This window comes from Aulonocara sp. 'chitande type north' Nkhata Bay, linkage group LG12 (genome assembly GCF_057382095.1).
Source record: "Aulonocara sp. 'chitande type north' Nkhata Bay isolate Kocher_YH1m ecotype deep benthic linkage group LG12, A_spYH_male_GT1.1, whole genome shotgun sequence".
In the NCBI taxonomy this organism is placed as follows: Eukaryota; Metazoa; Chordata; class Actinopteri; order Cichliformes; family Cichlidae; genus Aulonocara; species Aulonocara sp. 'chitande type north' Nkhata Bay.
This window is the reverse complement of record NC_141355.1, coordinates 26,604,773-26,619,555: the sequence shown is the minus strand read 5'-3', so window position 1 is coordinate 26,619,555 and position 14,783 is coordinate 26,604,773. Positions and strand designations below refer to the sequence as shown.

At 37.6% G+C, this 14,783-nt stretch overlaps 1 protein-coding gene across 1 annotated transcript in view; it reads right to left on the bottom strand.

The window, feature by feature from the left end:
* ipo11 (importin 11) overlaps window positions 1–14,783 on the bottom strand; it is a 138,380-nt gene that overhangs the window by 57,627 nt on the left and 65,970 nt on the right. Inside the window, exons 16-20 of the mRNA XM_086314682.1 lie at window positions 12,613–12,739; window positions 4,935–4,968; window positions 4,698–4,738; window positions 4,477–4,593; window positions 2,362–2,475 (exon numbers count right to left, since the gene is read on the bottom strand). Of these exons, the coding sequence (XP_086170808.1) occupies window positions 2,362–2,475; window positions 4,477–4,593; window positions 4,698–4,738; window positions 4,935–4,968; window positions 12,613–12,739 (433 nt within the window). The remainder of the gene's footprint in view (window positions 1–2,361; window positions 2,476–4,476; window positions 4,594–4,697; window positions 4,739–4,934; window positions 4,969–12,612; window positions 12,740–14,783) is intronic.

The window sequence follows — 14,783 nt, the reverse complement described above, 5'->3', positions numbered from 1 at the left end:
GCTTTAGTCACATGTATATTTATGTAATACTGCTCAGAATATTCTCCAGAAAAATCTCAAGGGTACTGCATGCTCAAAAAAATATGCCAAAAGTAGACTTAAGCATATACTTCCTCACAATATAACTGCCTGCAAGACATAGCCACCCATGTAGCTATGGCTGTTGAAAGTTTGTCCCTTGTTTTAGATTGTTCAGGTGCCTCAGTTGAAAACTGTCCAGCATTGTCTGCATCAACATGTTATTATCACATTAACGTCAACAGCCCTTATCTCTGTGTGCGTGTGTGTATATATGTAAGTATATATGTGAATACACTGTCTGAGTGACTTCAAACAATAACACGGTTATTGAACTGACAAGAAAAAAGTCATCCAAATTCAGTTCAAAGTTTGTTTCATAAAAGGCAAAAGACAACCTTCCTTTAAGCAAAACTGTCAGCAGAGTTAGACAAGTACACAAACACGCACACACAGCAAAAAAATAAATACTTACATAAATCAGAATACACACAAACACACAAGTCAAGCACTCAAAGTTACCAATTATAGTGCCAACAAACACGATTGTTCTAAATTATGGATTATGCCCTCTGAAGCATTTCTCACCCTTGATACCTCACTTCCATCTTTCTTCACACATACACACAAACTCCTCTTGATGAAAACTTAACCACTATCTGACACCATGGCCTTTTAAAGCACTCTATCACTTTAAGCTTTACACATCCACTCTGTGTATTTATAGAGAACACAAGATCATTTGGAAGAGGATAAGGGAAAGATGCTGTTGATGATGCTAAGTGCTTGGGCACAGTCCCACTTTGGGGGTGTCAGCTCCTTTTATGCAGTTAAAAAGCAACTCCCCATAAAAAAGATCAAATACGAAGAGCCTGACTTAGCATGAGGTTGTGGTAAAGTTAGGATTATCGCAAGCTTAAAGTAACTGTTAAGATTAGGCAAGTACTGGTTATGGTTAGAATACATCTTAAAAGTCTTCAGAAGTGCTGAAAAATGACTCTGTGCGTGTAGCAGGGGAATAATCTGTGTGAAGGACGACAGGATCCAAAGTAGCATTCCAGATCTGTCAGCACTGTTTTACTGATAGCATGACATTAATTTGGTCTAAATATGCCATCTCTTACATTTATGTGGGTGTAAAACGAAGACAGCATTTCTCAATCCCCAGATGGTGCAACTCTTCTCTCTCCATCAAACAAACAACAACAAAAAAAACCCCTCCTACAGGCAAAACTGAAGTTTAAAAGCAAGTAAGCCAATACGCCGGCTATTATGCTGTTGGATCACTGACTGGCATGAGTTGGTTGTGCCAGTTCCAGCTGGTCCTAAGCCAAACAATCCATACACACTTCTTTGCAGGTACAGGACTGGGTACATTAGGACAGGTCCAGGTACAAAAGGGTTAATAACACAAGATACTCTGCTGTACCTTACATTTTAACTTTTAAACATTAACATTTTTCTGCATGTATTAAATGAAAAAAAAGAAATTAGCATGTGGCAACACAGTTAGATAATCTAAGGCCCTTCAGCTGCAGATTTTCATTTCGTTTGCCAGATGTGTACTCTTGTTACTCTCCCAGAGGAAACATGTTTGTATCACCAGGCATTTCATTTCCCACCATGAGCTAATGCAGCCACACAGGGGTCCAAATCTTATTCAAGTCTGAGATAAGCACCTTCAGTCCATAACAGCATTCTTCTTGGGACAAATGTTCTTCTCACTATTTAAGTTTATGGGGTTTCTCATTACTGATATCTCCAAATTAAGTTGCAGATATTTGCAATCTGCAGCTTAATTCTCACAACCCACAACTCCTATTATCTCCTGATATCTTTAATTCTAATAATAATCAAAATCAGGTGGATATCTTCTGACTTTGACTCTGCTCATAGTTGAAATGTAATTAATTATTTGAAAGAGGCACCAGCTGTGACCCTGGGGTCCTTTGGGAAATTAAACAACAGACCACTGAATATTAATATTGAGATTTTTGCCAAGAGTGTTTTGAAAGGATCTTGAGAATGTGTACCTACAACAAGGATTAAAGCTCTGGGGATTGTGAAATCCACGACTAAACTGAAATTTAGTCAATCCTGATGTTTTGGATTTTTGTGTGTGCTGTTGTTGTTTTTTTAAGAAAACTGTGAATCACACTTATAAACTTAATCACTGTAAAGTTGATACGACAGATCAACTTGTTGTTTAACATTTTGACTCCTCATACTAATCAGTCAATTCACTCAATTTATTTGAATTGAATAGTGTGTGAATACTCGATTTGCAAAAACTGGACCGACTAATGCAAAAATAATAAATTGTAAATTTGAGATGCACCATACCTGTACCAGTTGGATAAGTGTAGTTAGTATGGCACACCGAAGCATGTTGTGTTCTTCAGATTGCTTCCAGAGCAGAGGCAGGTATTGAACTAGACAGCCTACATAGGGCCGTATCTGAAAAAGAATCACATTAGATGGCAAATAAGAAGCAAAGAAAATGCTCTGCAACTTAAGTTGCAGGTTTCACAACAGTTGCAACTCATGTTCAATTCACATCAGACTCCCGTGGATTTGCAGAAATTAAAAGTCTCATTTGGGAGCAGAAAAAGCGACAATGGTGAATTCTGATTCGCTGCTGTCTCAGCAAAGTGTTATGCATATTTACTGCATGCCCAAACAAACTTTGAGACTACTCGGGCATATTTTCTCTCAAAATTTTCTTAATATTGTATACAAACTTGGCATAAGAAAAACAAACAGCCATCCAATAAGAAAGTTTTGGGGGGGGGTGTTTAAGTGAGAAATTGAGATCCCTTTCCTCTTATCCTCCCCGGCCTCCCTAGAAGCCCAAATCAGTCACTTCAAAACACATTTCAGAGGAAAAGCTGGGTACATAAAATACTAGACAGGTAGGTGAAAATTCATAATATTTTTTTTCTTTTAAGTCTGTTTGTCAGCAATGCGAAAATTAAATGTGCCAACTTCATAATCTGCAAAACCTCTTATGGAAGCAAATTTTGTTGACACATGTTGTCAGTGTCTGTAGCTCCACAGCAGCTAAGGCATTACATTTTACCAAACTATAGAGGATATGACACATGCACAGTTCATGAAAAAACTTCTCTGTCTTCAATCATCCTTCACAAAACACTGTTCTAATACCAAAATGGTATCATATCCATTTCCGTTCTTAGATTACATCAAATCTTTTGTTTAAATCATGTAAATATCTGGGTAGTTAGAGACTAATTGGATGCCATCACTGTCATTCCTGTGTGAAATTACAAAATGTGATGGCACACTGTGCAATTTAGGTGCAGTTACTTTGCAGCCAGCCAACTCCAGGACATTTGAGTATGGCACTGAATTAACAACTACAGAAACTATTCTGCCTTTTCTTGTACTGACTTGTGCTAGCCCTTTCTATTCCCTATAGTGGCTATGTGGCCGAGCTGAAGACCCCACACTGGGATTTTTTGCTCGATTACACCTTTATGAGGAGCCACCTAGGAGCAGAGAGAACAGTAAAAGAAAGAAAGAAAATGCTGTGGAGCCTTGAGGAGAAAGATAAAAAGTGAGAAAAACAGACCCACAAAACCACCCTAGGATGACATTTGTGAGACTGACAGCATAAAAAGTAGCTAAATCTCATATCTGTTATCATGTTCATTTCAACTCAACCCATAGTCGTGGTTTCATTGCCTAGTTCCTCAACTGCTGCCACTCTTTGCGGGTTCAAAATCCCTCATGAGAACGGTTAGAATATTAATGGGATTTCCAGTGACATTAGAAGTTTAGCCAAGACCAGTGACTGGGGGAAGTCTTAACCAGATTGACAGTTTGCTAGGATAAAAGCCATTTTTGTGACAGATTTAAGTCAAGGAATTATTTAAGGGATGGCACTTAAAATGGATCTGAATAGAACGTAGGGGGGTCAAAAGGAAAGGCATTTTTTTCCAGGGCTGGCAGTTAAATGGATTAAAACAACTTAATGGATGCTCAAAAAATCTAATCCATATGGTTACAAAAGCATTGCAGTGGCAGAGGAGAGACTGTATCTTCATTGTAAATGAGAGCAGACATCAGAACAAGCGCTGCTTGAGGCTTTGTGATTTACAAAGAATCAAGATTTGGGCTTTATCTTTTAAGACAGATGGCCGTTTTACCTTGGTGGTGTGGGTATAGTACAAGGTGACTGGTGATTTGTATCTGTGATTTGATGTTTTTTAACAGCTTCACATGTCCCCTGCAGAGTCCAAGTCAATAAGTACAATTTGTGGAGTTACACTTCAAAGAGCACTGCCAGAATATATCTTTTCAGATGTCAAACACAAGGGCTCCTTCAAAGACACTTTGGAGTTTGCCTCAACTTTTCATACTGTAAATGTCATCGTGCAGTAATATAAAGATGCATATTACTTAAGGAAAACTTCTATCTGATATCAAACATCTTACCTGGATGCCTACTCTCTCGATGACGCAGGAGATGACATGGAGCACCTGCATTTTAGTGTCGCACTCTGTTACCTGCTGCAACAACTGGAAGAGCAGCCCAAAGATGGACTCAAGATACTAAACAGGGAGACAGAATTTAAAATGTCAGACATAAATACTGATGTCTAAAAAAACCTTTTTTGGTGTTTTCTAAAACTTGAATTTCAGAAACTTGTACTCACTGGAAGGAATTGTTCTGTCCGGAACTCAAAGTCATCGACAGGTGATCATGAGTTAAAGAAGAAGTCAAACTTTAGGGTAGACAGATGTTAAAGCAATTCACCAAGATACACTCAACCATTGTACATTTGCTTTTGCAAGGTCGCAGTCAGTTTACAATAACACTCAAAAGAATGATAAATTCATGTGCTGCTGAAGTTAACTACCCTTATTTTCAAATAGGCCTATCAAAAGGATATTGAGTTTAAGAGTTGTAGCCGTCTCAATCCGCACCTATAAGAGGGGGGAAAAAACATGGCTCAGCAGGTAAAATTAAGCATCACATTATCCATCTAAACCGATACAAACAAACTCACATCGGGCGAGAAAAAATAGAAACCATAAACCTAAAGTAAAACAACTTTTCAGAAATAAACAAAGCTAGTTTGCAAGGTACCATGTTAGCCTAATAAAGGCCATCGAAGTGGCTGCTCAGCTTTCTGTATCACAGCAGAATAATCTGGCAATGAGTATGATGGCAGAAGGTTAAAGGTTAGCAAAAAAACTTAAATGCCAGTCTACTAACATGTCTCAAGCTTTAAATTCACATGCCTGTTTGGGTATATTCAGGTAAGATAACCCAGAACAGTCATAGGTCATACGTCTAATGATCAGTTACAACTCTCAGGTTATTGCCTGTAAACTAACAAATGAGCACAATTTGGGTGAAGAACCCTTAGGTGATCAGTGAGAATTTGCTTAAATCTGTTACTGTAGGAGGAAAAGAAAATCTTGTGAATTATGGACAGATGGACTGTGGACACATCAGCATGGCATGAACTTATTGGTCCTTTGGCCAGATTTGCTAACCCAGATCTGAGAAATTCTTTTAATACAACAAATCAATATGTGTGATTTTGACTATTTTGTTACGGTTGGAATGTTATCGTTTTTAGCCTGCAAACATTTTTGCAAGGTCTGCATAGCAAATTTCCCCAAAAAGGTGCTTAAATTGCATTTTCCCTTCCACGATAATACAAATGGGGTTTCAAATCTGGATCACAGATCATTTCATATTCATACACTGACTGGAAAACTCAATTGGCCTCTGTCTTTCTGTTTGTGTTGTACAACACACACACACACACACACACACACACACACACACACACACACACACAAAAAAGTTCTTTATGAATATGGAGCACCCCATTGATCTGATCTTGACCCTCAGATTTTCTCTCAATACTTCTTATCTTGACTAAAAAATATTGACAGTTTCACAAGCATTACCATCATCATTTTCAAACAACACGAGTGCAGAGTTAAATAATCTTCTTTGATTTTTAGAGTTACTCTGTTAGGGTAAAGCCAGAAAACTGCAGAAATCAAAATTTTAACGAACAAGATTTGTGTTCTCCATTCTTATGACACACACACACACACACACACACACACACACACACACACACTTTGCTTCCACCACGTCAGTCATATCATAATTTATCCTCCTTATTTTCATGCATATTTCTACATGTATAAAATACTGCCAAATCCAAATAAAATGTAAAATTGTTCTGTTTTTTTTAAAGGACAATAGTAAAAAGAAAAGGCGTTTGCATTTAATTTTTAATTCAGAAATCACAAATATCTATAAAATCCTGAGCCATTTTTACTGAAGATTTTGGTCTCCATTTATTCTGCCTCATCACATCATGCCAAGTCAAGGTTTTGGAATTACTGGCACCAAACCAGTGGTATGATCACACTCACACTGGCACATTTTCCTCAATTATTAATTGACGTACTCAAATAAGCAGCATAACAACTTCTCCAGCTTGTGGTGTTTATACTTTTCTAACACTATGAACAGCTCATATTTCTGAAGCACAGAAAATAAACTGATTCTCATATTATGTTTTATTTTTAAAAAATGACATGACAGCAATAACTGTAAGTAAGCATAATCTAAGGTCTGCATCTCTTTGGTAATTAACTTACAACACACACACTTGACACTAGGCAGCAGCTTAGTCAAAATATAAGCTGTATGATATTTGTCCACTAAACAGATCTGATACATTTGGCCATTTTAAATGAATACAATCATTTGTATAACAATAATAATATGGGCTAACAATATTATAAATCCATAGACAAAAATTTGAAGCATCTGTTCTATACTGAAAATACAGGTGACGAACAAAACAAATGGAAAAAGTACATTAATGAAAGATAAATCTGAAATTCAGACAGTCTGGTTTAGACACGAAGAAAAAACACAGCCCTTCTGTCTGCATGTTCATAAAATACTGAATATGGTTTTAATAATTCCGCATACATTAACCAGCAACAAAAGGAGTATGTTGATGAAGTGGGCTCTGCAAGTGCCATCAGCACTGGCCTTGTTGGCAATTGGAATACTTATGAGTGAAACTACATTCTAATTCAACAAAGCATAGAGAAAACCATGGGTTAAAAGATGGAGATAAAATACTCAGATGGGTCTTATACAAAAACATACGTATTGTCCGACACTGTTACATGAAACATTCACTTTAAAATGTTACTGATGTTCAAAATATCTGAGGGGTTAAGAAGCCAAAAATAAAAAAATAAAAATAAAATTCATCAGATTTATGCCAACTATAAAAGTAACTGAAGGTCTAACCAGGGAAAACTTACATTTAACCAACTCAGTGAATCTGACTAAGATAAAAGTAACGTGAAAAAGCAACACCAAATCCAAAACAATCATCTGGAGTAAAATGATAATGAGCATCATCTAAAAAACCTACATGCATATTAAGTAACACAAATGCATATCCTCTTCTGGAAAATATTTCAGCCAGTGCTCACTGAAAAATTCTAAGTGTTAATTTAAAAAAAAAAATGCTGGCAGATAAGCAACAGCCATTTCCACAATTTGTAGTTACCGATGAGTTAAGTTGCTTTATAATACATCATTATAATACAAATTAATGATTAGTGTTCACATAAATACATGTATGTTGTAACGTGCGGTGGAGATGAAGCCAGCCGCGGAGATGTGCAGGTGGATAGCGAATGAGCAACAGCTTCTGACTTTCCAAAAAGTACTCATTTATTTACAATATCAAAAATAAAAGTGCTACCTCTACCACACATTACTAAAGAGCACACTAGTCCGCGTACACACGGGAGCATCCATTACAGGAGGAGTGCGAAGAAGAACAAAAAAAGGGGGTGACACCAGTCGTGAGACAGGAGGCGCCGCCATGTGGTGATACACTGCATTACAATAGCAACTGTTACAATGTGTATGTATGTGTAAAAGCTTAAGGAGTTAAAAGCTTAAACTCACCACAAGACTATTTTTAACCTTTACTAAGACTCTGTGAGTAAACAAACAAGAATGCTGCAAAAACTAGAACACCTTGAAGAAAATGAGGAGATAAAAAAAAAAAAAAAAAAAAAACCTGTCACAATCCAAGTAATATGCATCTGTGATTTAGCTCATGAATGCCACTGATGGATGCTAATAAAGCGTGTGCATGGATGGCTGTCTCACATATAAAGCTCCCGGAGTGTGCAACACTACCACAGAAGTCTGCGGAAACTATTTAAGAGAGCATGCTTGTGATAATCAAAATGTTAATCTGATCAAGACACCGAGGGCCACTGCCTTATCACCCTTTCTAACAGTAAATGGCACTATAAATTACAAAAAAGCTCATCATATTGCATTCAGTACAATGACTGAGGCCATTAACTCATCGGGAAAGTATTACAGGTCACAGATCATGTTGTTTTTCCCATAGACTTCTGCACAATTAGACTTCTTTATGCAACCAAATGGGCTTCCTTTTTCCATAACAATGAAGAGTTTGCTGCACTGCAGCATGAGCTCCTACATCTATCTTTTAAATACAATGCGACTATGACAAGGCGCTTCAGTCTAATTTTTGGACACAAGATGTCATAATTAAATAAGTGAATAACTTTCCAGGTTAATAAGGAAAACAGAGCAGCAACAAGGATATTAACAACTTAGATTGTTTATAAGTCTCGAGGTTTGATTAACAATTCATTCAGGTAAAGACTTTCTAATTGGCCCCGAAAGATACTGATCAGGAACTACAACATGATTAGTGAGCTGGTCAGTTATGTAAATGCAAGTTTGTACGAGGAAATGCCGCTGAAATGGTAACAGCACTGAAATTAATCTCTACTTTATATCACAAACAATTTACAAAACCCATTTACCTACACAGGGTGTAAATAAGAGTAAAATAGATAATACTGGCATGTAACTAAATTATCACATTAAGTGCGCATTCTTTTAAGTGCAATAAAAACCATCTGTGCACAACATCTGGATCAAAGCAGCCAAACGTATATAAGGTAACACCACACAAATTATGATCAAAGTTCAGGCTGGACCTTTAAAAAGCAAAAATCATTAGTGATTTCAATTAGGCTAAATTTGATATAGTGGCGCTACACATTTAGACTACCTAAGAGGCAGAACAAGACATGTCTGTTTGAACTATGAAATGCTGCCTTCAAGCTACAATCACTGAAAACATTATCAAGCTATTTTTTTCCCCCTCCTGTTTTGCCAAGAATATCACTATAGCAAATTTCCTTGATCTATCATGACATCGTTTTGAGGCTCACTTCACTACAACTTAAATTTTGTTTCGGTAGAACAAAGACAAATCTGAGGCCAGCAGATTGTGCGAGTGTGAGTGGTGGGGAGTTGAAACTGTTACAACTGTTTTGATATTTGTACTCCCCAAGACATCTGAGGGATTACAGCAGTGCTCATCAATTGGCATATGAGATGTGCCTTTATTAGTCAAGAAGACTGCAGGCTTTTGCACGGCATAGATTTTTAGGTTATCTAAGTGACTTATATATCATGTTTAACCTGAGTAGCGAAAGACGGTGGTGGGTTTGAAAACGATTTGCCGGGAGTCCGGTGTTCTCACCAGCTCTAGTGAGCTTTGCCCCCGGCTAGCTATCGAGCTCGTCGGGACGTTTTGGAAAATATGTGGTGTCTTGATAAACTGAGCAGATATTTGAGGTTTACACAGCTACATTCTCGCCTGAAAATATGTTAAACGTTTATTTTGTGACCCAGAAAGAATAATAAGAGTAATATTAAAACTAACTAGCTGCCGCCATTGGAAACTGAGCAGGGCAGCGCTATGAATTCTGGGATAGGTTGGGCCACAAAGTATACACCCGACCCATCCTTCAAATCTGGGGAAACGAAGGCCGCATTTGTCGGAGTCTTCAAATTTGGACAGTCTTTGTCATGTCGCTGTAACGTAATCGGCCTACAATTGCACAGGAGGATGCGGTTCCTGAATTTGGACACAGCTACGGTACCGGACACTGCTTCTTCTTCTTCTCTGTTTCAGTCCGTTATTACACTCTTAAATCCTACTACTTATTCCTACGTCTTACAAAGCTTCAAACGACGCGTCGACTATTAAATTAGTCGTCGATGATTTTGATAGTCGACGTAATCGTGACTAATCGACTAATCGTGGCAGCCCTAAAGTACACACGTTTTTATTCTAAATTCTAACCTATAAAAATGACTGACAACTCCTGTTGCATGTACAGGAACGGATAGAAACACTCAGTTCCACAAAAAGTGAGCCCGTTTGAATGACATGTTCTAGATTTGTTCAGTGTCTGCTATTTGAATTGTATTTGAACCCTGAACAAACTTCTCTAAGAGCATTAAGTAGTGTTTCACAACTTAATAGAAGGTTGTTGAAATTCAAATGCGCAGTACATTTTCCAGTCTACATACAGACACAAATCTATCTCTGTTAATAGTGAGTAACTATCCTATTTAGCCACCTACTGGCAAAGAAAAGTCAGCAACCTGCAATGAATTTTACTCAATATTAGAGATGGACCGATCCGATATTACGTATCGGTATCGGTCCGATACTGACCTAAATTACTGGATCGGATATCGGAGAAAACTAAAAAATGTAATCCGATCCATTAAATATCACGAAAGCACCTCACAAAACTTGCAACACGCCGTAACTCACCTCAGAACGTTAGCACGTCGGAGCAGTATGCATCACGTGATAGAGCGGCTGTGGCATGCGGGACCTGTCGGTGGTCTGGATAGCATTTGGAGCTTCGCTAGCAACCCGGCATTTCATCTCCGACAAAGTTATCCCGAGAGAAGTAAAGCAAGTGTGTAAGTCCATCTCTGAATGTTTGTAAAGCATTCCTGCGTTAAGCTTAACAAACGACTGCCTCTCCTGCTGCTACTTCAATCATGAAACTGCTTAACGATCAGCTGATCGGCTTTTCTGTCGCAAGTCCGTGTCTCTAGTTTGCTTTTGGCCCATTTTGCACCAGAAAGAGGAAACCAGCGGCTGAACAACAGCAGCACGTTTAAGCTTGATCAGCTGTTGTTAGAATTTATTTAATATTACTTTCTACTCGAGGATCTTTTCTACGTAGCTGACGGCTGGTAACTGTGCAGGGGCGGATCTAGCAAAGTTTAGCCAGGGGGGCTGATAGGGCATTAACAGGGAAAAGGGGGCACAAAGACATACTTTTCTTTCTTATTCTCATTTAAAATGTCTAGCTTTTAATAAATAATTATCTGACACCCAAAGTTTTAATTTGATGTAAAATGAATAGAAGTCAATTACTGTATATAGTAACTATTAAGTCTAATATATATATATATATACCCTAGTAAGCTATAGTACTTTTTCCTTTGGGAAGGTACCATCTGTGCAGTCTGCAATTTTGTTGAAGAAAGATGTTGAATCTATTTAATATTTCTTGAAAAATAATTGATTTCTGTGCATTTTTTTTTTCACACTGCATCAAATTAAGGTTGATTACGTCGATTAAGCATCATGAGGTGGAGCGTGAGGGGTGGTTCCCTATTTTTTATTTATTTATTTTTGTTGTTGCTGGGAGTTGGAACCCTATTAGTTAGGTTGCTTAATATTTATGCTAAGTACTCTTTAAAATACCAGAATAGGGAGGATGGTGTAGGTTTAAGTTTATTAGATTGATCAGTATTGCTGAACTATGAAATTTTTTTTTTGCATACAGGTATAACAGAATAGCTTTAGTGTAGTTGTTGTTTTAAACTTGAGTATGAACTTATACAAAATGCAGCAAGATATTTAAAAAACAGTTTTGTTGATTAAAAAACACTATATCGGATTCATATCGGTATCGGCAGATATCCAAATTTATGATATCGGTATCGGACATAAAAAAGTGGTATCGTGCCATCTCTACTCAATATACATGAAATGTATTTTGTATTCAACATCATACCCCCACAACATGACAGATGATAATTGAGTGTCAGTTAATGGACACAGAAAATGATATTTAACTGCTACCTCTTGAGTGAACCAATCCCTGATCACATTTCTGGCTGTTTGGAGATTAAGTATTAAAATCTTAACTTTAATTAAAATGTTATCATATTACTAGATATAAATTATGTTAAAAGAAAACAATCAAGTGCATGAGACAGAAAGCATATCAGATGATTAAACTAATTTTACCTTACGGTGAAACTCAGTCCAAATTGGGGTTATGGTTTTGTCAAGGCCACAGCTAAATAAAAATGTTAGTGGATAGTAAAGGAAAAATTCAAAATATAAAATCTACAGTAAACAGTAAGTTGAGAAAAAAAGATGGAAAAAGCTTGTCACAAACTCTGATTACATTTGGCTTTTTTATGTAGAAAGATGGCAGCACAGTGGCTGTGGTTTCACGCTATTAAGCAGAAAACTGTGTTTGTGTAGCCAGCTGTGCACTTTCACTAACAGCCCATTTCAGTCATTATGAACTGAACAGGAGGGTTTTTTGTAAGAGAACCTGGCACTTTAATCACCAAGCACTTTTGAGTGGGGGAAAAAAAACTGTATGTAGCTGCCTTACCACCAAGTCGGGATCTTGCATGAGACTTAAGATGACCTCATAGAGTAAAGGTCGAAGGTCAGATTTGAACTTGACAGAAATCCACTGCCCTATTAGCCAGATGACTCGTCGACGAATCAACTTGTACCTGCAGGACAGAAGAAGACAAAGTAACTTTTAGCTGAAAACCTGAACAGATGACTACTCTGTGCTCTTCAATTATATCGTAATATGGAGAAATTAACCAGCTGGCGCTATAATCTTAGAACCATAATGTGAATACACAGCAGTAGTTAGCAGACCATTAAAAACTGCTGGGCCTATTCAAATAATGAAATCTGCACTGTCATTGTTTAAAGCTTATTCAGAATTGTTTCTTGTGTTGTGTTTTTTTTTTTTTTTTTTTTTATTGTTGCCTCCTGTATGCTGGAGGCTATGGCACAATTTGTGCTCTCAGGTAAATATCACTGTCACTTTATTACACCCTACAGAGAAGTCTGAACTTGGAGTGTAAAGAATGTATTTGTTCAGACACATTCTACTGTATGTGCATTTGTTTAGCTGAATTCATATGAGCAAGAGACTGAAAGCCTGAGGGACAATGAATCTTGTGACTAATGACCAAGTAAGAGAATTGGCCTAGTTAGAAAACTAGAATACTTAATTTAAAAAAAATACTTGTGTGGAGTAGTTATGTGACAAAAGCAAGCTGCATGTCTAAATTGCAAGACGCTATACGTTTGGAAGTTATTTTTCAGACAATTATATTTGGCAAGCTCCTTTTGTATGTCTAAGGACCACCTTGACAGTAATGATAGGGACTGAAGGACAAGGGAAGAGACAGATGAGGATAGGGAGTGACACTCTTGTTGGCTTCCTGTCAAACATCCACAGGGAGGCAGAGATCATAGCCTGGGCCACCAGCCAGAAGATGCTAAACAACAGTATGACTCAGGAGGTGGAGATGGAAAAACAACCTTGCATGTGTGCATTACAGTCGTGCTGATGGAGGATGATGTCAGGGATCGATGGCGGTCAAAAGGTTAATAGTGATAGCTCACCAGTCAAGGCTATTTTTTTCCAGTTTACCCACTGATGCAATAAATCGATAATATTATCATTGTTCTGAGATTCATAATAATTTTTAAAAAAGCCAAGCTACAGTGTCCCACTTCCACATATAACCAATACCTGCAACACAGAGGGGGACGATATAGTAAAACCACAACAGGGTACATATTATATCGAGTGGATACACATGGATACCACAGTGGTATGATGCTCTGGCACCCAGCAGCGATGCCATCACTCACTGGAGATACCATGAGGGGCAACAGGACGACTGGACTATGAAGCAAATCGTCAGCTCTAGTGTGTATGCACAAAACAAGCTACAAGTCTTGATCTTAAAAATAAATAAATAAATGTATAGCAAATAACATTAAATTAAAGGCCTGCTGCACAGGATCACAAAGAACTGGAGCATCAAAGAAGAATGAACAATCCATCAATGACCTTTAAAGTAAAATAGAGTTAACCAGACAAACTGGATTTCCACAGGTTTTTTTGAGGTAATAACACGTGATGGTTCCAAAATGAGAAAGCAGGTATGCCAATGCCACTGGCAGTAAACAGGCAACTGGGAACATTCAACCAGCTCTCAATAAATCAAAATGCTAGCATCTCTGATCCAAAGAGAGAGTGACACTGCATGTAAATTATCCCAAGATCATCTGTTACTATCACTCACACAAGTTAAAATCTGTGGCTATTGCTAATGTTTGATGTTCTTAAAACTCTGAGAATATAGTACCTTTATCCTTTAGACTTGCATCGCTTTTCCTTTTCATGTTTGAACCCTACTTACTTTCCACCAAAACCTTAATAACGGTCCCTTCAAATCTTGGCCCCAATAAAATTTCCATATTGCTTTCAACTCTGGAATAAGTCTAAGGGCAAGCATTTAATTAATGAATAAGCACACATATGAGGCATCAACAGGCACATCCAAGAATCAACAGGCAATGACATTGGCTTTAATTAAAGAGTCTGTCTGCATCCAAAACGAGGAACCAGCCAGAAAAATTGGCAATGTGAAAGGAGATGCATGATACTCAGACCACAGATGTCAGGAAAGTTTAGAGACAAAAACTGCGACCACAGCAGCATTGCCACACAAAAATGAGACGGCA